The sequence below is a fragment of the Colossoma macropomum genome, unplaced genomic scaffold (genome assembly GCF_904425465.1).
Source record: "Colossoma macropomum unplaced genomic scaffold, Colossoma_macropomum, whole genome shotgun sequence".
NCBI classification, from domain to species: Eukaryota; Metazoa; Chordata; class Actinopteri; order Characiformes; family Serrasalmidae; genus Colossoma; species Colossoma macropomum.
The window spans coordinates 24,229,805-24,251,583 of NW_023494791.1; the positions used below are offsets into that span (position 1 = coordinate 24,229,805).

The 21,779-nt window shown below is 40.7% G+C and overlaps 1 protein-coding gene across 1 annotated transcript in view; it reads right to left on the bottom strand.

The window, feature by feature from the left end:
• The window catches only part of btaf1 (BTAF1 RNA polymerase II, B-TFIID transcription factor-associated), a 30,641-nt gene extending 10,573 nt beyond the window's left edge, over positions 1-20,068 (bottom strand). Inside the window, exons 1-26 of the mRNA XM_036574557.1 lie at positions 19,561-20,068; positions 16,447-16,570; positions 15,893-16,007; positions 14,665-14,811; positions 12,815-13,014; positions 11,275-11,408; positions 11,045-11,174; positions 10,866-10,934; positions 10,452-10,541; positions 9,049-9,144; positions 8,762-8,938; positions 8,398-8,538; positions 8,089-8,213; positions 7,281-7,401; positions 6,859-6,963; positions 6,570-6,719; positions 6,089-6,231; positions 5,763-5,937; positions 4,990-5,193; positions 3,536-3,968; positions 3,093-3,277; positions 2,787-2,934; positions 2,475-2,584; positions 2,032-2,233; positions 1,671-1,819; positions 509-661 (exon numbers count right to left, since the gene is read on the bottom strand). Coding sequence (XP_036430450.1) covers positions 509-661; positions 1,671-1,819; positions 2,032-2,233; positions 2,475-2,584; positions 2,787-2,934; positions 3,093-3,277; positions 3,536-3,968; positions 4,990-5,193; positions 5,763-5,937; positions 6,089-6,231; positions 6,570-6,719; positions 6,859-6,963; positions 7,281-7,401; positions 8,089-8,213; positions 8,398-8,538; positions 8,762-8,938; positions 9,049-9,144; positions 10,452-10,541; positions 10,866-10,934; positions 11,045-11,174; positions 11,275-11,408; positions 12,815-13,014; positions 14,665-14,811; positions 15,893-16,007; positions 16,447-16,570; positions 19,561-19,574 — 3,840 coding nt within the window. The 5' untranslated portion in view covers positions 19,575-20,068. The remainder of the gene's footprint in view (positions 1-508; positions 662-1,670; positions 1,820-2,031; positions 2,234-2,474; positions 2,585-2,786; positions 2,935-3,092; positions 3,278-3,535; positions 3,969-4,989; positions 5,194-5,762; positions 5,938-6,088; positions 6,232-6,569; positions 6,720-6,858; positions 6,964-7,280; positions 7,402-8,088; positions 8,214-8,397; positions 8,539-8,761; positions 8,939-9,048; positions 9,145-10,451; positions 10,542-10,865; positions 10,935-11,044; positions 11,175-11,274; positions 11,409-12,814; positions 13,015-14,664; positions 14,812-15,892; positions 16,008-16,446; positions 16,571-19,560) is intronic.
• Between the last annotated feature and the right edge of the window lie 1,711 nt (positions 20,069-21,779).

A 21,779-nucleotide genomic window follows, 5' to 3' on the forward strand; every position in this document is an offset into this window, starting at 1 on the left:
CCACGCCAGCAAAAGACAGAAGCATGGCAGCCACTCCATAGCAGCCTACTTGTTCGGTCTAAATGTAATTTGTTGTTGTCAGCACACAGCCTCCGGCCCCCATTCATTTAAAGGCAAAAAGCCATTTGTAAGTCTGGCAGAAAACAATCTAAGTGAGGATGAAGAGGAAAAAGTGCTGAATAGCCAGTAGTTTAATTAAAATGCACAGAGAGCAGACATCAGCCATACTTCATCGTGCTCTTGGCCAGAGAGCCACAACAGGGGAGGAATACTCTGCCCTCTCAGTTACTACGCAAACACAAGCAACAAGACAGACGCAGCTTTATCAACAAAACACTGCCTACACTAATGTAAAGAAACATCCTATGTACAACAAGCTTTGGGCTTCAAAAGATACATTCATGACTCATTAGAATGAAGTATTACATTTATGCAGCACACAGAATATTCAGAAGTTTGAACAGACAGTGATTTGTGATTCAAAGGTCACACCCATTAAACTACATGCCTGCTGGTATTTCCTAAGCTCCGCCTTGATGGGCACAGGGATCTTATAGTTCTCCAGCTTCCTGCCGTCCAATAGCTGCTCCAAGAAGTGACGTTCTCTGGCCTTCTGGCGAATAAGATCATCTGACATGCTGGGTGGGTCAGGGATGCCAGCCTACAGATGAAATCAATAATAAGAACATATACATACACACATTTCTGGAAGGAGTCAAAACTAAAGTACTGTTACTGAAACAAACTCATTTTAAAACAAATACCTGGAATTCGAACAGGGAAATTACATTTAAATTCTATGAATTATAGTAAACATTTGATTGGAGAAACAGTATATATTGCTCTTATGATAGACAGCAAAGGCTCCTTTATGTCTGAGCAGGGAAAATGCTTCCTAGCCATCTTCATATTTTGATGCTCTGATAAGCTAATAACTGCAAATATTTACACAGAACTTTTAAAGTGTTCTAAAATTAATTTGCATCTATTATGAAGTCCACTTATGACATTTGTGTGGCATTATGTAACAAGTTTTACATGCTGTTTTACATAAAACCAATATATTTAAATTCTCTTTGTTCTGATTGGCTGCCCTGTATTTTTCCTCATTCAAAAAGCAATCCAGGCTGAAACACACTTTATAACTTCACTGTAAATGAACAGAGCTAAACTGCTGCAGAAAATAAGTAGATATATTTAAAGGAGTTGGAAAAAAAAATAAAAAATTCAAAGCTAGTTAGTTTCCTTCAGTTGGGACTGAACTGATTGTGAAGTGAATGGTATGCTTTACAACTGTCAAATGTTAACATAACACATCAAACTCTTAAAATAAATGAGGAAAATTTATTTTTCCATGAGATGGGCCCTTCAAATAGGACAATGTGATTCAAAGCAAGTTTGCAAACAGATCAGAACTAATTCACCAATGGAACTTTGGGTCTTCGTTTTGAGCTCTATCCAAGACCATGAAATGGGAACATAGGCTTTTCTTCCAACAGAAAACAGAGGCTAATCAATGGTGATGTGATGTGTGGTGTGATATGGTGAGATATACACTTTATACTATGAATCAGTTATAGTTATTTTAACTATTAGACTGCTTAACATATCACTTGATCTTGACTGATAATGACTGAAGTGGCACAGGTCTGTAAGCAAGCAGTACAAACCTCTAGAGGGAGCAAGCGTATGAGGGTAGCGAAACACTGTGTAGCCATGAAGCGAACGCTGTCACTAGGGTCACTCATTCGACCCAGCACCGGTACCACCAGCAGCACGATGTAGGGCACAATGTCGACGTCCAACTGCTCCATCACACCTGAGAGTGACCGGTAAAGGACTAAAAGCACTTTTATGGCCCATCGAGGGGGAAAGGGGGATGCAAATTACTAAATAAAAGCTTAAAGCAGCACTACATAAGATTTTTGTTAAAACAAAGTAGCAGCATTGCCAAGTCAGGAAAAAAAAATTGAGTTTATTAAAAGTTTATAATTTATGTCCTAGTACAGCTAGTTCCAGTCTGAAGGATACAGGCCATGGCCTCAATGGCTCCTTCCTGTTTAGTGCTGTCGTCAATGGCCCCCAGCCATGGCAGCACCTGCTCTAGGAAAACGTTCATGCTTTCCATGGTGGCAATTTTGCTGAGCACACCCACACAGCGAGCAGCCATGTGGCGCACTGCTGTGTATGGGTGCTGGAGACAGGTGCACAGCAGAGGAAGCTGCTCCAACAACTGCAAACAGACAGAGAGCTCTAGTGAGCAGGTCAAAAAGTCTGGTGTTTCCATGTCTTACAGCAAGCTCATTTTTATTTACATACAGACTATTTAGCACTCTAAGCTACCCACTTTTAATGTATGGTTAGTGCAACACAAATTATGGCAGTGTTCAATAATTCTGATAAAACTATAAGCAGGTGCCTACAGGGTGCTGGTGAGCAAGTTTGCTAAGGTGGTTATGTGTGCATGAGCGTACCAGAGGTATGAGCTCTTGAGACATGGCGCCTGCAGTGACCTCCAACACCTGTAGAGAGTGGACCAGCTCCTGGGCTACCGAGTCACCTTTCTCCAAGAGTTGCCTGGAATCTACAACATATTTGCAGAATATTTTGGCATTAATTGAGTTAGAACTTCAGCCTAATTTTTCAAACCCGCTGTTTCCATGTTATACCAACACTGGATTGATTGAGTTTGGGCTTTGCTCTATATTTTAAAGAGAGTGGTTTGAACTCCTGAAACACCTGTGCAGCACAATCTCTTATCTGAACAAACCCTAAATCATGCTTACCCAGCGCATCCACCACAGCTTTCAGTGGGCCAAGCATAGATTCCCAGAGATAGGGCAATGCTTTGGTGAGCTCTGGCCCAAAGTGCCTAGCAATAGTCATCAGAGAAAACTCCGCACCTCTCCTCTGAACGAGAATTGGCTTCTTACTCTAAGAAAACATCCAAGATTCCAATTCACATTCTAGTACATTTACAGTTTCAGCAGCATTAAATTATTAGTATTAAATTACTATTAATTAAACTACTGTTTCCTTAGTATTAAATCAAGAATTATTGCAACTGTTCCCAGATTTAAAAGAAAACTGACCTCATCCGTTTCTGTGGAGACAGAGCTGCCTGGAGGCAGGTCATTAGGGGGAGGTTTGGACAATTTGGGGGTGGGGCCTCTCTTGCTGGTGATTGCAAAAGCAGCTCTCTGATGGCGGTAAAGAGTGATGATGCCTTTTGTCTTATTCACCATGTGGTGCATTCCGTCTTTCTCGGACACGCTCGCTACAGGAAGCACAACAAAAACTCAGCAAACCCAAAAACTAGAAGTGAGAAGTAAGAATTTAAAAGATATCTTAAATCAAAACAAATTAATGACCAACAAGGGCAGTGAACATGTGACTGGCAAGGTTTATTAAATCTACAACCTTGGTTGCAACTCTTTCATGCCCTTCAATTATGCTTTTGGTGAAGCATATGGACACAGTGGCACTGAATAAAAAGATGCACACTTAGAATATTTCTGGGCTTAAATGTTCTCACCTTTGCCGCTCTCCTGTGAGGGCAGTGCAGGTGGCTGAACAGGGCAAGCTGCACTGGGTGTCAACAAGGGGTCTACACACACGGAGCTGCACAGATTCTTTACAATCTTAGCGTTGGGACAGGGTGTGCGGCCTGCGCACAGTTGCAGAAGCCGGGCGATTTTGGAGGCGGCGTAGCCCTGCACCAGTGTGTTTTCCTCCTTTTTTACGGCCTCCATGAGTGGCCGCACCAGCGGGTTGAGCTTATCAGGGAGAGCCGCCAGACCCACCACAGCACAGGCAGTGAAGGTGTGCACACGCAGATGCAACTGCTGCCACTCTGCACTCGTCTCAGCCACAGTGGAACATGCCTGCTGCCTCTTACTGTCCAACGGCTGGAACTGCCGAGACTTCAGGTTTAGAGACGCTGTGGCATCAGAGAAGATGGTGGTCACCTAAAGAAAGAACGATAAAATTAAAGTTGACAAGTAAACACAGAAATTAAACAAGATTGGCAGGAATGAGAAGACAGTTGTGTGCGAACGAGACTCAAGCTTAAGTTGCGCCAGCATTTAAAATAGTGTGTAAAAAAAAAAATATATATATATATATATATATATATATATATATATATATATATATATATTAGACACATAAAAAAAACCCCTGAAAACAGATAGCAGTATGTTCTAGAAGCAGAGACTGGCACCTGTTGCTACATGCAATGACATTTCCTAGGATTTCAGCTGCGTCAGAACAAGAGCTTCCACTGATTCATGTCAGTTAAGTCATTCTCTGCAGTTAAGGAACATCAACTCAGAACAAATCAATTGTGTCTGTTAGCTAGCTTTCATTTTGTACTTCGCTATAAAAGACTTGGCAAACAAATTTGATATTTATGATAACAATACAAACTTTGACACAGAAATAGAAAACAATATAAGAATTGGTACTTTGCCAAAGGCAATACAGTTGACAAACGCAGAACTAGCATGATGTTACCATATTATTTTTATTTTTTATTTTTTTGCCAGCCATGCATTCAGTGCCAATATTGACTGTTTTCGTTCTCCTTTGCTACTGAAACCATTCACCACCAAACTCCTGCATGCACCTTAGACATGCAAGCACACAGGTCTTGTCATAACAGTGACTTGATACCACAGTTAACATTTTATATGTAGTATAAAATGTCAAGGTATTAGGTCAGGACTAAGTCAGGAGCACTCCAGATTAACCGCTTTCACAAACACTAAACACAGCTTAGTGCGCTTTGTTGTTTTCTGGCACAAAAGTAAATCAAGAATCAGAGACTTCACTGTGACTGCAGTGTAGAGGTGATGAAGGGTGACTTTCAGTGCTGTCAAGTACGAAGATAATCCAGGGACCATTTGCACACATGCTTAAGGTCAGACAGACGGCACTGCCGAGTGCTCTATGAAGTAGTAGACTGAGAAAGGGTTTGCAGACACTGACCAGCTCATTGGCTTGATCGATGGTGAAAACACTGCAGTTGATTCGCTCTCTCACATCGATGTGGGCGTCGGCCAGTAGGCTGATGAGCTGCTTGCATTCATTTTGCATGCGTGTGAAGGGGATGGCAATTTCATCATAATACAACTGCTCTGACAGGATGGCCAACAGACGAGGCTGGACCACACAGGACACGATTTCACACTCCTAAGAAAGATAGGGAGAGATAACAGATTTCTTCAGAAAAGAAAGCTACGCTGGAAAAACAAACATGCATAGTTTCGCACTTACTGCTAAACATGTCCATGTCAGTGTTTACAGTGTAAAGGTAAAAGCAGTCTTTATGCTCCGTGGCCACTACAGATAGGGGTTGGCCTAGAGCAGCAGCAAATCATAACCTTTCTTAGACACTAAGGTTTCGCTATTCTTGGAACAAGAAGTAACCCACAGATGTCAAAATTCATCAGTGTAGGCAGAACAATAAATGGGGTCAGTAAACCAAATCTCTAAACTAAGAGCTGCCCTTTTGAAAATCCTTATTATATTCCTAAAGACAGTACACAGAGGTGCACCAAAAGTTACAGTAAGGACACGTTAGGATTCACAGCTACCCAATCTCTCAGCAAAATTACAGTCTTGACACCTATGCAGTCCTTGTGATAATTAGGACTTAATTTACTGACAGAATTACTAAAGCAATAAAACACTGAGGTCATCAATGAGAAAGTCTCAGTCAAGCCTAGGTCTCACTCGCCCATTAGAACTCTCCTACTCACTTTCTGCAAGGACGCCCACTCACAGAGCACCATGGCAACAGCAATGCGCTGCAGAGCTGACTTCGAATTGAGGTGGAAGAGCAATAGCTGGGCAAGGGACTCTGCTGGCCGGATTTCCTGAGTGGAGCTATTCAACCGTGGGTCACAGATACAGCTGCATAGTGCCCCCAACAGCCTGGGAGGAGATAAAATAGCTGTATTAAACGTGGCAAGCCTCTCAGTAGAATAATGCTGAGCAGCATTTCAAAACCAGAATGGGGCGAAAAACTCAAGAGGACTACAGAGTCGACAGTAATTGAGAGAAATATAAATAAAAATGTACACACCTGGCAGCCATGAGTCGGGCACGTGTCACTACATAGTCTCGTGTGGCCTGGTCTTCAGTGACTGTGTCGGATCCACCAATGTACTCTTGCACTGCCTCCTTCACTTGTGTCCCACCCTGCCGAGGCTTTCCACTTGCCTTTTCCTGAAGAGATACACCAACACAAAAATCAGATCCATTGACAAATCCTGTCCTATTGTCAGTTAATAGTCTTATGGACTCAAGATAAAATGTAGCTGATGCAATAAGGGACAAGAAGGAAAAGACATTTAGCCAGAAGAGGGGGTGGGTGTGGAGTGTCATCTTTGTAGTTGAAAAAGAGACATGTGACCAGAAATAAATGTTTTATATTCATATCTAATTAAAACCAATTATCACAACAGCATTACAGGTAAAGCACTGTTGAAGAAAATGCATGATAAAGTGGCTCATAATCCTAGAAATATTAATGTAATATGCAGACGATTGACCATTGACCTCACCTTGGAACGAGCCTTGACTTCTAGTAGCATGTTGTGATCGATCGGAATGTGTGATGCTTGCATCATCAAACAGAGCCAGGCACCCATCCACGGACAGCTGGCTGCTACTACGTACTGATGGTGGGCTTGCCGTAACAGCTCACCCCATACCTTGTAAAGTGATGCTTGCCATTAGTACATATTGAGTTATAAGACATAGACACACACACACACACAGGGGAAACCCAAATTATAATTGTGGATCAGGAGACGTGTGGGGGAAAATATGACTGCTTAGCGCTTCAGCTACCTTCTGGATGAGGTCAAGTATCTCTTGGTTGCTCTCAAGAATGCAGGACTGAAAAATGTGTCTGAGCATGTCTTGCAGAATAGGGTTCAACCACACAGCACAGCTCTGAAAAAGGCAACACAGCCCAAACCTTAACACGACACATGATATCACTTACATACCTGGTAGCATAAATGGACTAGTGAAAAGAGCTTGGGGTAAGAATCTGCGACATCTGGTCTAAAATTAGCTCAGATAAGCATCACATACAGACAGGGTGAGAGTCAAAACAGTGCATTTCAGGGGCACAGAGCAAGAGCATTCTGATTTTATAATATGTAGTATGAGCGTTAAAGCCAAATCAGAGCAATTTCGGAGCAAAACCTCTCCTGATAGCTTCAACATTCATGTTTCTATCTGATGTGACTATGGCTGATACTGACCTGGTCAGCTTTGGACAAGAGTGTGAAGAGGGTTTCTAAGGCAGCGCGTCGAACAGATGCGATGGTATGTCTCAGAAAGGGCCACACTCGAGGTACCAGCACTGTTAGAGATTGCTGCATACTGGGAGGATGAAAAAAAATGGAAGAGAAACATTTATTACATCTGCTTTAAACCTTATTTTAAAGTCACAACAGCAACAGCAACAACAACAACAGCAACAGCAACAACAGCAACGCTGTGAATGCACAGGTATGAAAGATCGAGGCAGACACAGACAAACTATTAAAAAAATATTTTATGCCAGTTAGAATTTATACACTAATATTCTGATTTAATGACATTTGAGTGTCATTATACATTAAATCCAACAGGTTTAAATCAAACATTACATCAAATCAGGATTCTATGGAGTTTGGATGACACCTGGCCAAAGTTCAGCAATAAATATCAGTCCAACCCAAACTGATATACTAGTTGTTATTAGGCAACTACTACCCGAGACAAATCTACATAATGAAGGTCAGCATTTCTCAAAAATACTTTACTACTCATCACAGTCAGAACATGCTGCCTAGGAGTTCTAGTTAATTGTCAGAGCACTGCACAAACTGAGTCATATTCTTTCTTGCTGGAAATGACATCTTTTTTGCTTGAATGGTTACGTGTTCTCAATTTTAGTATGGGCACCTAAGTACTGATACTTCTGACATTCCTATATGAGACTATCATAATTGGGGCAGAGACTCATGCAAAACTCACGTACGGCTAGAAATAGATGAAGAGTGATTGTCAAAAATCAGGCCTCACCTGCACTGAAGCACCTGGGGGTAAGTGAGCAGGGAGGATAACAAGGTCATGATGCTGTTGGTAGAGGCTGTGAGGTCATCCAGCTCCAGCAGAGCATCCCACAGTGTGTTCACTATGAAAGGAACCTACACAACATTTAAACAAAAATATTAATACCATTCTGACTAATATGTACATTTTATTAAGAAACTTAACAGAAGAAAGAACAGACAACGGTTATTTGTCAACCTGGACAATTTGCAGAGAATATTGCACACGCGGATATGGAACTGATAGAGTACAATTCTGTAATGCTATACAGGCTCTGACCTTAGCAGGCTGTAGCTGCACCAGTCCCTCCACCACTGGAATCAATGCAGCAGCTGCAACTGCACGTACATCATCATCCAGGTCCTGCAGTCCCTCTGTTATGGCAGGAAGAACCCGAGGAAGCAGTTCGGAGATAAGGTCCTAAAGGACGTGATCGGACAGGTCAGTCCAATAGGGACTCACATTAGTGTTAAAATGTCCCAGCGTAAAATAAACAAACAGAAAAAAAAAAGCTTATAAAATGCAACCACAAAATTGTATTTGCATTACATTTGTGTGAACAAAAGGTTAAATACAGAAGCAAACAAGTGCCTCACACAAGCATAAGGATCAAATTAAAGCAAGAACTGTCTGCACTCCTCACCTGTCTGACAGCAAGAGCGTATTTGATGCCCAGTAGCCCTCCATGCCGAACCTCCCACTGATCCTCGGTGAGCAACTTCAACAGAATATCCACTGTCATAGTAACACCACTGTCAGTCATGTGTCTCAAAGCCACACCCAGCGTCTGTGCACATGTCTCTCTGACCGGTGCAACAACCTATCAGACAGGAAATGGTGCAGTAAAATAACTAACCATCTGAATGGAATGCAGCAGTTTGAGAAACCAGCAACCACCAGCTCAGAAAGTCAAAGGGGTAGATGCCTTACCTCATCAGACACAAAGTCTCCAAAACGGTCCAGAGCAAAGACACACAAAAGCCTGATGACCAAATCCTCCAGCCATTCCTGATGCTGCTGAGCCAACTGTGAAAAGATGAAATGGCACAGATTAGGATGAGGTTAAACATGACAGTTTAAAATTCTGTCCACCTAAAAACATCAACTAACATACATACATACCTTTTAGGCAGACGAACATCTAACAGAGTAACAAGTCAAAGTTGCATAAAAACCTGAAACTTTTAATTAATTACACTGGATTCTAGGGCTGTTAGATGGGATCAGAAATCAAATTTGAATTGTCTCCTAGTTTGTCAAATATTCTAATATATTCAAATCCTAAACACATTTTTACTGAAAATGAGCTCACAAAAAATAATTGAGCCAAGAAAGTAAAAAAGAAGGATAAATAACTGCAGTAAACAGCTGATTTCTAACTCAGTGTTACGTCTCCTAAATCCACAAGGAGGCACTCAGCATAAATGATCAAGAGTACTTAAAACCACACACTGTTTAATCCAGTCATTCTCAGTCCGGGGAAAATGACTCAGGGCATAGCTTTCGAAAAAGGTACACAGGCCTATTCTGATGCATCTTTGCGAATGACCACCATAAAATCCCCACACCAGTGATTTAAAAAAAAACAACAAAAAAGAGTTAAAGAGCATGACCGCACAGAAAGGAAGGAAAGTAAAAGTCTGTAACTGGTATGAGTTGTGTAGCAGTTTAACAACATGGCTAAACCAGCAGCTTACTTTACTACTTTATAAATATTGCTTGATTATTAGCTTACAAAGCATCCATATGTGGATCACTGGCTTGCCAGAAAAAGTCTGCCATCTGATGGAGATCATCAGTTACCTCACATGAGAACATATTTCTGACTGCTAGTGTTACTCCGCTTCACGAGTACACGTGACCTTGTTCAGAATATACAGAAAAGCTGTTGAATGTTTGCAAATATCTAAATACAACTGATTCACTGCTGTTTTGTTTGTTAGTCAGTAATGCTCATCCCCCTGTTTGGTATCAGTTATGTGTGAATGTTCTTAACTAGCTGGCCTGGAATATACTAGCAGCCTCAGCAGAGATAGCTTTAAACATTTGAAATGACGTAATTACATACAAACATGCATTTTTTTTTCCATTGGGATCGACAAATATTTTACTGTCGAATTTGATTTTGGCAGCCCTGCTGGACCTCCAGATTGAGTGTGTTCAACTTCCATTTTATAAATGAAACTAGTTCCCCAGGGATGACAGCAGAGGCCCATACAGATTGATTATACTTAATAGTTCTAAGCTGTTGTGTAGTGTAATTGTCTATTCATGCCTTTTATAGATGACAAGCATGGAACAAAAAGACAAAAAGACAGAGCATCAGTGAGTACCTGTTCTGCAGTACTACCAACCAGCTTCCCTCCTCCTGCACCATGACACTTCAGCACCTCCCTCAAGCCTGTTCCTGCACCATGTCGAATCTGCACCCCAAAAATAAAACACTTAGAAATCTGTTTTGTGTATTTTAAGGCGTAAACAGCACTCTTTGAATATCACAGTCCTGTCTTCTGTTTTCTTGTTTTTTATAACTTCAAAGAAATGCAGTCTAACATTCTCTTAATAACTTCATACATGCGTTTGGAAAGAAAAAAAATGCAATATATATTATTCTGAAAACAATTAAGATTCACTTTTTCCATCTTGACTGTGCTTTCATTTACACACAAAAACAATCAACCTGCACGTAATTTGGCACTAAGGGGGCAGGCTGACTAGGATTTAAAATTAACGCAAAATGACAGTACCTCCCAGGATGGGTTAAACAGGTCATTGCAAAGCTCTTCACAGAAACTCTCAAGAGGCCACTCTTGTGTCTGCCAAACACAAAAGAAAAAATTACAGCACAGCATCAGACATATGCCCATCTATCAGCATGAGCCCATGACAAGGAACCTTTAGCGACTGCAGTAGCTTAACCACATACCTCCTCAAGCAAGCTTGAGTTATCAGGAACGTTGTCAATTAAGACTTTGTTTTCAGTAGCCGGCTGGTCGATGACAATGTTTGTGGTTTTCCGTCTTTTCTCTTCAGGTTCTCCTTCAAAGCTGTCGTTGCTGACGAAGACAATAAACTTAGCAGCCTGTAGACAGCTACCCATCACATACTTGCAATGTTCAATGGTGTGTCAGAGCACTGTACTGGAGATGGCAATACCTCTTTTCGTTGGGATCCAAATCTCTAGATCTCTGCTTTGCCACCAGCTTAGCCATCCTCTTTGCCTTGTTCTTCTGTCGATTGCTCATGCCTGGCCGGAATTCTGAGTCTATCAACTCTGCAGCCTGCAGGGGCTGTGGAAGTAATACAGCTTTATTTCTCCTACTCAGAATCACAATATGCACCTAGTAAAGCATCAAACTGCCTCTAAACTAATCTCCAGTATGGGAAACAGATGATTTTTAGACATGTTACAACCACTGAATTTTTTATTCTGATCAATACTTATGGTGCTCAATCACACTGAAAACAAGAGAAAGCTCAGTATCCACAAATTACAATGTGGTATCGAGCAGCCCTCCCCTTTGCCTGACTCTGTCTGATAAGTGCAAAGGGTGTGACCATTTTAATAGTGCATCTAAGCAAGCACATCAGATGGTCGAGTGGAGCCGATAACAGCACCACCCTGTCCCATCTAACTGCCATCTATGACAAACTTATGCAAGTAGTACATACAGAGAGTTTAAAGATATAATATTGGCCCTTCTTCCATCTGATTAATTTCTGGAGCATCTGAATCCTTTATCTGCTATAAAAAGAACCAGTGAAACCAAAGCCAAACACTGATGCCTGCTGAATACATTTCCCAGTGATCTTGGGCCAAATTAGCAGGCCTAGTCATGCAATTTAGCTCCAAAACAAGAGGTTGCTGCTTTAATTCAATCAAGGGTGGTTATTTATTTTTATTAAAACAGGATATGCACACCAGTGTCAAGAATATATCAGGGAAAAGCTTGCTGTGTACATTCAGTGACCTGTCATATAGTATGAGTTTTGCACATTTCATATCAAATATTGCTCATGCAGTGCAGTATGAGGAGAAAAACTAGTGGTTAATTCCACTGGCATGAACCCAAGTAAATGAATGTGATGCAAGGTAATGTTAGTAAATGGTTGACTTGCCAACATTATAGGTACAAGTCCTACAAAGTTCATGGCTGAAAGCATTATGCTGCAACCTATATAGTTAAAAAAAAAGAGACAAAAAGGAAAAAAAAAAAATGCAATAACTGCCATCAGTCACAGCAGTGCAAAAAGAACTAAGCCAAACGTAATCTTGGTATTTATGAAGATCAAGCTCCCTCTTAAGCACTATTTGAGCTGGATTCATTTTACCACACAAGATTCGGTAACGGATTTTGTAAGGGATTTAACTAGTCAAAACAGACGACAATATGTGCAGTTTACCACAATAACCATAGGCAGCCTAAATTGAAAGATCGAAGACCAGATGTACACGTCAGCATTACAAGACAAACATGATGAGCAATAGCATCATATTCATGGGTTCAGCTAATTACAAAAGGTAGTTCAGTCCAAAATCATTACAGACAACGAACATAGAATTCATATTGGACTGAAGTCACATCTCTCAGATAATCTCTTAAATTACAGTACCAAACAAGTAACAGTAAATTAGATCAACTAGGGCTTAAGTGAGGTTAACAAGTATAAAGCCGGTAGAGAAACTCAGTCTTACTGTGTGGTTTCGTGAGCTATGACAGACAGACCCCTTGCCAGCATGTGCTCTGTTTGCACTGGAGGTACAAGTGTAGTCCAGGTCTTCATCATTAAACAGCTCCTCTGTATCCATGCCAATAGCAGCACCCATATCCAGACCCAGTTTCTTCTGTAGAAGCTTCCTCTGTCGGGCCAGACGCTCCTTAGGGTCCACCTCACCTGCTCAGAAAGTAGATGGGAGGACCATAATCTAAATTTCTCTAGAGCTTACTGTGGTTAACAAAAATGTGATTCTGTGGAACTTTGCGATAGAAAATCATCACTAGAAAAGAAAATTAGCCTTAAGCTGGGCATACACTACATGACAAAATCCAGACCGTGAAGACTGTTAAGCGCACTCTGTCTCTCACAGAAATGCTTGCCTTTTTGTCATAAGGTGTGCAGACTGAACGGTTAGGCATCCACACATAAGCTCCAGGTACGAGTATATCAAATCCAAAATCTTGCCCTTATTATAGACACAAACAAAGCAGGCCATCTCAGACTACATTACTTAAAGGTTTTGTCTGTAAAAATCAAACATGCTTAAAAATATCGGCCTCCAATTACTACAAACTTAGATTGGCAGGATATAAATTTACTCATTTTTCCTCTCACGCCACTAGATTATCCACACAGTCAATTGGTTCCAATCAAGCTCCCAACTTGAAAACTTGTTTCCAAATAGGTCTTGGAAGGAGCAAATGGGCTTTAAAATTTCAACTTAAAATCATGTAGTCTATCAAAGTTAACATGTTAATCATGCACAATAAAATATTAATGTCGTGAATTAGTTTTGTCTGAAGATCATTTACAAGCAAACTGCACAGCTACAGATCCCCTAAAATCTGGTGGAACCTGAAAAGCTTAAACATTCACAGTTCACTGCATTCCCACAGAAGTTGCATGTGAATCAAATATCAAATAAACCCTGTCTTCAAAGATATTGCTTGGTTTGCAGCTAAGGTTGCAAGAGATACACTATATGTTCAAAAGTTCAAAGACGCCTGCTCGGCCGAAGTTTCTTCTGAAATCAAGGGTATTAACAGCATGCCAGCAGGTATAGTCCAGGTCCTTGCTGCTGTAAGAGCCTCTACGCTTTCCACTAGATGTTAGAACACTGCTGTGATGATCTGATTGCATTTAGTCACAAGAGCATTAGTGAGGTTGGATGATCAGCTCTGGGTCACAAATGCCACTCAAACTCATCCTAAAAGGTATTCAATAAAGCAACTGAGCACTAAAGAAGTCAATTTCACTGCTCCACAGTCAAATGCATGGGGGCTTTATACCCCTCTATCTGACACTTATTATTGAGCATAGTGACCTCAGTCTCTCATCCAGCATCTCCAGAGCATGTTCTATCAGCAGTGCTGTATGAAAATTATACACGCTGTGTGTGAACAGCTGAACACCTGTGTCAGCAATGGGTGCAAGTAGCTGAATTCACACATTAGAAGGGTGTCTGGATGCTTTATGCCAGGCGTTTTTACTTATTTAATACTGATGGGAAAAGGAAAACAAATAAAGAAACTAACAGATGTGCCTACTGGTATCCCCCCTCCCCTCTCCCATTGTGGTTATATGTAGTATTCAGACCAAGGTGAAAAAAAAACAAAAAAAAAACCCAACTTGTTTCAACATTCACATAGCAAAGAAGTCATTCTATGCAGAAGTCATGAGTTAACAGTATCAACAGTCTACATGCCATTTAACGCTTGGAATAAGAAGGAAACAATACTAGAAAAGTCAAGTGACCTGTTACAACTTACAAGGAACTCTGCACTAACAAAGTTCTCGGCGTGCATGTGTTCATTATGCACAACCTACCTGACTTGTCATCCTGTAGCTCAAACTCTGCACCAGCGGACCCAAGCAGCGACGCTCCATGTTTGAGCAAGCGGGAGATATCAAACCTGTAGAAACTCAGTCTGTCTGAAGAGTTGTCCTCAGGGGACATGTCCTCTGCACAGGACTCTGAGCAGAACAAAGAGAACATGCCTTAAATTCAATGCCTTTCAAACTTAAACAAACCCCCAACCCCTTTATTTAGTTGTTGCTGGACTACTTAGCACACCAGCCAAAATTTGTCTGTGCCCCCATGACTGCCCAGCATCGAAATATGTGCATGAATTTCAAAAGACGTTATCCAGTGCATTTGGTGCCCTTCTAGGTAACAGTTATATTAAGAATATCACTTTGTTTGACATGGCTGCAGCAACTGCAGAAGACAAAGTAACTTCACCAGTGAATGCAGCAATAAATTACTTGTCAGACAGCACAGCTTCACACCTTGCAGGGTATTCCAGATCATATCTGGATAAACTTTGGCAGGATTACATTTACACTTTTCACTAAGACGTGTCCTCAGTTTGACCAGAATAGATCAGAATTTACAAATGAACACATATGTTGTTTCCATTTTTATTTCTGTTCCCCGTTCATTCACACAGGTGCATCCCCAGTGTAAACAGCCATATTGCTATTTATATAGAATTTCAGTTTTCATGTTACAAAGGTAGCTAGATATCTAGCGAATTAACTCTGTTTGGTGATAAACATTTATCCAGATAAAGTGCAAGTAAGTAGTGACAGTAGGGAACATGCATCATGGTTAAGCTAGGGTAAACATGGGCAGGCATGTCCATGAGCTATAGAAAGTCACTATTTGACAAGTGTTTAACCTTTTGGTTTGTTAAGTTACTCAGGGGATTGCTGAGGTGAGAGGATATGCACTGTAAAGAGCTCACACAGATTAACAGCAGCTTTCAAAATCAAACAGTTTACAGTAGAGCCTCCAAGTCTTACACGATTACTCTGAAACTTGCAAACTTTCACTCAGTTTCACTCCACAGTTTCAGTCTGTCACTGATTCCACAGAAAGAATTTCTCCATCTTCAGTCAGATGACTATGTTGTCCAATCAACAGTAACGCAGCTGATAAACTGGACAAACTTTACTGCTTTTGAGATGACTGTGGGATCTTGAAAACATGTTTCCTAGCTGCAATAAGTTTGGTGCTGTTAAACTAATCTACCGCAAAATAAAGGCAACTTACCTTCCTTCGGCTTGGGGGCTGGGTTCCATTCTGGAATATTCTTTACTATGGCCTCAACTGCCTGTCCAGCTGCAATCCGTGTGTCCCAGTTAGGACTCCTTAAATATATTAAAACCTACAGAGAAGAGAGGAAGGAGATGAAAACAATAAAACCAGAACTTTAATTCAGGGCACTATACACACAAATTAGATGTTGTAAGGGTTCACTTCCATGTCTTTTATTGACCAAGTTGAGCACCGTTTTTGTGTATGATCACCATGATTTCCTCTTAAGGCACCACAACAATAGCCTATTCAAACATCTGTAACCTTTAGATTAGCACAAAGCTTTCCAATTTCCAACTGTGCTTTGCAAATGCCTGTGACACCAATTATGTATGAGGTGATAGGTTGGTGTGAAGCTGTAATTCACCGCTTTCTGCTGTCAACCGGGAATTCACATTTAATTTCTTTAACATCTTACCTAAGGGAAGCAAAACTACTTCAAAAGCATTAGAGTATATGACCACTGTTGACAGAAAGGAGCTTTGGTCTGTATGAGTTAATGAGATCACCTTTGATAAGAGGTTATTCAGCTCATGGGGGTGGAGCTTGACTACGTCTCCCAGCTGCTGAGCAGCAGCTTTCCTTGTCACAGGAGTCGTGCCAGTGTCCAACAAAATGAAGAGGCGCTCAAGCCTACAAACCCCACAAGAAAGTGAGAAAAAGAAAATGTATTATATATACATACACACACATATGTACATACACACACACATAAAAACTCCTATAACAAGCTGAACTAATAACAGAGGGGGGGAAAAGAAATAGGTTCTTGACTTTGTTCAGTAGCAAGTGACCTTAACATGAACTTTCAGGATAGGCCTTTCATGATTAGCAGTTGAAAACTATGTAACATGCACAGCTTATCAGTCTACTTTCCAACATGCACACAACTTTCAAGATGTACATCGAACAAGCCTCGCAGACCCTCTGAAAACATTACAAAAACACAGGAAAACTATATGCCTGGCCAGTGTCCGAACAGGGGTCTCTGATCAGTTATGTGACTGGTTAGCTGGGTCAAAAGCAGCACAGAGAACTAATACTACACTGCTAAAACTTTGATTTTGAAAGCTTTTGAGAAGTGGGAGTACTGAGATCACATCACCTCCCCTTTCTTAGCACTACAAGAGAAAGCTTCCTTCTGTTTTCTTTCTCTTAAAACACCAAATATGGATCACAGGGAAAGCAGGTATGCACAAATGGCTGTATTAGCCATATTATGCATTTCCTAAACACAGTATATTACAGCAAATTTCTTAAATCCAGTATCCACGGGTCTCTGTCCACTTCCAAGTGAACCCTTGTTCAGTTTGCTGCTGGTGCAAATACATTTTTACAATGGTGCACACCAAACCTGGATATTCAACATCAGAGAATGCCTTTCTCTTCTTCTAGCAGCACTGTACTGTCCACATGATCTGTCCGTTTTAATGACTGACTTTTGACAGACACTTGTCATCATAAACATATTTGAAATCAAATATGTTTGGTTAAATTCAAATTAAGAAACCATTCAAAATAAAGATGCAGAGATGATACTTTTCTTTTTATCACTCTGTGATTCATGTGTGTTAACCGTCTCTATTTTCATACAACGTAGAGAAAGGGTGCCCCAATTTATATCAAGAAATATGTGATGGGTCTGGATTTTATGCCATGATAGGCTGCTGAAAGTTACATTTTTTTTGCTCTAATGTTAAAGTAACAGAGCACTTTATCATAGCCTTATTTCTGACTGATCGAAGAATACCCATGTGTGTAATTTAAGGCACTTGCAGTGTGAAATCAACCACACCTAATGAATACAATGACAAAACCTCAAACTCGTGTGAGAATAGCCTTAAACTACAAACCAGAAGAGGGTGTGGCTGAAATCAGAAATAACTAAGACAAGCTCCTAATGACACTAATGACACGTTTACAGAATATAATTTAGACGGTCAATCAGTAGTCCAGATCTTGGAACAAGCAGTCGTATTGTCTCTAAGACGCTGACAAGACCACCTACAATTTGTATTTAACAATGTGGAATTTTTCGATACCTGGTGGTACTGAAGTACTTCAATTGGTACCATAAAAGTACTGAATTTCAAAACTCAGTCCTAATAATTGGAAGATCAGTTCTCTAATGCCAACTTTTACTCATACGCTAAGAAATAAACAGCACTTTCTCCTCAGCAAGATGGTAAAGCAGACGATGACAAGCTGGTGGAAATGTTCCGGCCTGGGCTAACGACATCTCCTACCGTGACATTTCAGTTTTTATTGGTGCTGAGGATATTACACCTCATACTGAATTACAAGTAACCTGGTGAATTCTTGAGGAGACTGCTAACAATGAGCAAGCACAGAACAAAATCTTTAAAATGAAGAGATTTTCCTTAACGTCATCTCCTCAAAGCCCGTCAGGAGACCACAGTAAATACAAATATTCCGTGCGTACTGCATACAGACCACTTGAGTGCATAAGCCTAGAAGTCTACTTAAAAAGGACACTGACTGTCAGGCACCATCTGCCTGAACACCTGCAGTGTTTGTGGAAAATGCCAAGCCAAATGTTCATATATTGACTAGTTTGTTGTTAATACATAAAAGGTATTCTAAAATCCTGCCACGCCACGTCCACTTATAGACGATTATCATCCTCTCAATGGCAGTAAAATCTGAGCTCTGCATCACTCACTGATGCGCTGCTGTTCAGAAAGCATTAAGGTCCATGCCCATCACATTAATATTGTGGTGCGTCATGAAGTGGAGTGTTAGAGGTGCACCGTACTCTAATTGTGAATAAAAATAGAAAAGATTATGCAGCTTCCCTGCCTACACTTACCACGACGTGGACCAAAAAAACCCAGCATCTCTACAGAGTACACCAACATTACACATCACACGTTTACCGAATCTGCACTTAGCACGTGTACGTGTGCAATTTCACTGCAATGAATCGTTATAATCAACCACATATGGAAAGAAAGGAGTAGCCTTTGCGTTTGACTCAAGGTTTAGTCTTCTAATCGCTGTGATCGGTCGATAAGGTGCAGCTAATCTTACCTTCAAAACGCTGGATGGCTGCGAACTCTACATACAGAAGGAGGGAAAACTAATGCATCTTTATGTCTATCACTTTTCCCCAGCCTTGAAGTGCTTAACTACGTGGAAAGGGGGGCGATTTTGTCTCCAAATAACAGTGTTTACACTTACTGGAAAAGATTAAAGATGCACTGTCGATAATTCTCCTACGGCATCACTTGCTGCTACAACCGTAAAGAGGCCTCAATAAACTTTCTCAGCTCCTCGCTTACAGAAACCCCAAAAGGTGTGCGGGAACATAGTTAACTCAATTTTGATACACCGCCCCATCACATTTACCCCTTATTTTGTTTGGCAAACGGTTAAAATAACCATAAATCACTTGAAAATGCTTAAAACGTGGCCTTGTGTCAGAGCTGTGCTAACCGCGAAGCTAGGTTGTTCCCTAGCTGGTGGTGTGAGTGGCTTAAATGCTGCTCGTTTTCCACTTAGCATGCTAGTTAGCTAGCTAACGTTGGTTAGCTATTAGCAATTAGCCTGAGTTGCTAACCACTCCTGCATCTGTTTTTTAAACGCAAAAAATGGGAACTCACCTCGAAACAGCCATGGTAACGAGTTAGAGTAGATCTGGGTCTAATGCAAATATGAGCTGCGGCGATCTGACGGCAAACGGACGGGCACCATTAATTGTTCGAGAGGGGATTAAATTAGTCAAAGCCAAAATTAGCGCTAGCGGCCGGTGCTACAGCTGAAAGTTAGCCACCTAGCAGGCTAGCAGAACTGAGAGGGGCCCGATGCGCCGCACAACCATCCGAAACGAGGCGGCCGAGCGACGGACACTCAGTTCATACCGGCCTCAAAAGAGCCGCCTCCCGTTTCTCAAACGTCTCCGACTGCGCCAGAACACGGACACACACAATTATCGCCCCTAGAGAGCGATTCAACCCTCTGCACTCCTCCCGAGAAGGTATTTTAGTCGAATAAGTAAAGAAAAGTAATTTTGTTGGTCACAAAAGAGAAGCCAGGAGGCTGGTTTTATACGAGGAGCCATCTTGCATTTATTCCTTCCTCCATGGTAGCCGCGGCCTGATTGGTTACATGGCCTTCGGGTGACCAATCAAAATGTAGATTTCAAGAGGAAGCAGGCGTCTGGATAAAAATAAAAATAAAAATAAAAAAAACTCCTTGACAGGATATGTGATTCTTCTCGCCCATAGACTCATCTACCTCTCACTCTTTATAAAGACAGGGGCTTCACGTTTTTCTTTAAAATCCCTTTTACTGAACGGAAGCGGATACATAAAGATCTCAGTGAAGGTCCTAAGTTGTACAGAACTGAAACATCCACAGGGGCCTTGGCTTTGATTTGTTCCTTAATCAGACTGCTTGTATATTGTGTGAGCACTAATCACCTTAGCTTAGCTGCTTGGATAAAATGCTTTTAGATGTCATTTTTTTTATTAAAACATATTTTTTTTTGTTATAGCTTTGATTTCCAGGTGATAGTAAGCTTATCACCTGTATCTGCTGAACCACCAAGCCAGCATCAGGCCTCTAATACAGGCTTCCAACTATGTCAGCTAAAAGTGAATGACTTACATTAGGAAGTACTACAGGCTGCGTTTTCAAAACTCGTTTTGCAAAAATATTTGCCTCTGAAGAGGCAAAATGCAGGGTGAAGCACGATTTCGATGCTGTCACACACTTTTTTGATACTACATGGCTGTGTTGCTCCCAGAGTGGCTACATGGACCAGTTCTTCAAGCCCATGTACTGGAGTATCTGTGAACTGCACAGTACATGAAGGACATGACAATTAGCTAATAGCCTCAAGCAATTATACTGGAGTAGGCAAAATGCACTGATTCTCCCAATAGTTCATCTTAGCCAGGTAGCCAGCAACGACTGTACACCTAAAAATAGATATAAATCAATAGTAGTTGAAGGGTATCAGCTACTACATTGGAAATGCAATAGCCCAAGACCGGGTTATGCTCTAAAGCTATGCTCTATTTTATGACAAGCACTTTTAGAGTAGTATTCTGTAGTGATTTAGAGGCATCTGGCAACAATCAGAATTAATTAGCAAATTGCTTAGTTTGTTAATCTAAAAACAACCACCATATGTACAAGTTCTGCCTGCATAAGTCAATCAATCAGGTGTAAACAGTGTAAAGTCAGGTGTAAAGTCATTCAATGTGGTTTGATGTGAAATCTACCTGTCTAATAATTCATATGTAATGCTGATGTAAAATAGTGGTAAATCTGAAAAAAGGTTTTCTTTCTTACTGTATTATAAAATGATATCTATTAGCCATTCCAAATTATAGTAAAGAAATGCTGAGTTGAATTACTCATCATTAAAAGTCTGTAATTACCTGAAATACTCTCAGGCTACTATGTAATAACTGTGCACATTCAGCGCCTTTACTTTCGCTCAGTGTGCATGTCTACAAAATATTTCATAACATTTTGGAAGTAAAGCTTTGCTGATATTAACAATGTTGCAAGTGATTATTCTGCACTATATCTAAGAATGTGAGTTTTTATGTTTTGTAAGTCTGCTTTCATTACATAAATAAAAACCAGTATGATAAATGTATTGTTCATACACTTCTAATTTTTGCTTGTTGACAGATACTGCAACTAGCTATTGGATTATACTGCGGTTTTGTTATCAGCCATAAAATTGTATTTTTAATGAAAAAACCTAGCCATGTTTGTTTGTTTGGACATGCTATTGTATGCTCTCACTGAAGTTACTTTTATTTATTTTAATAAAAGTATTATTTGCCCTTTGACCTTTGGCTAT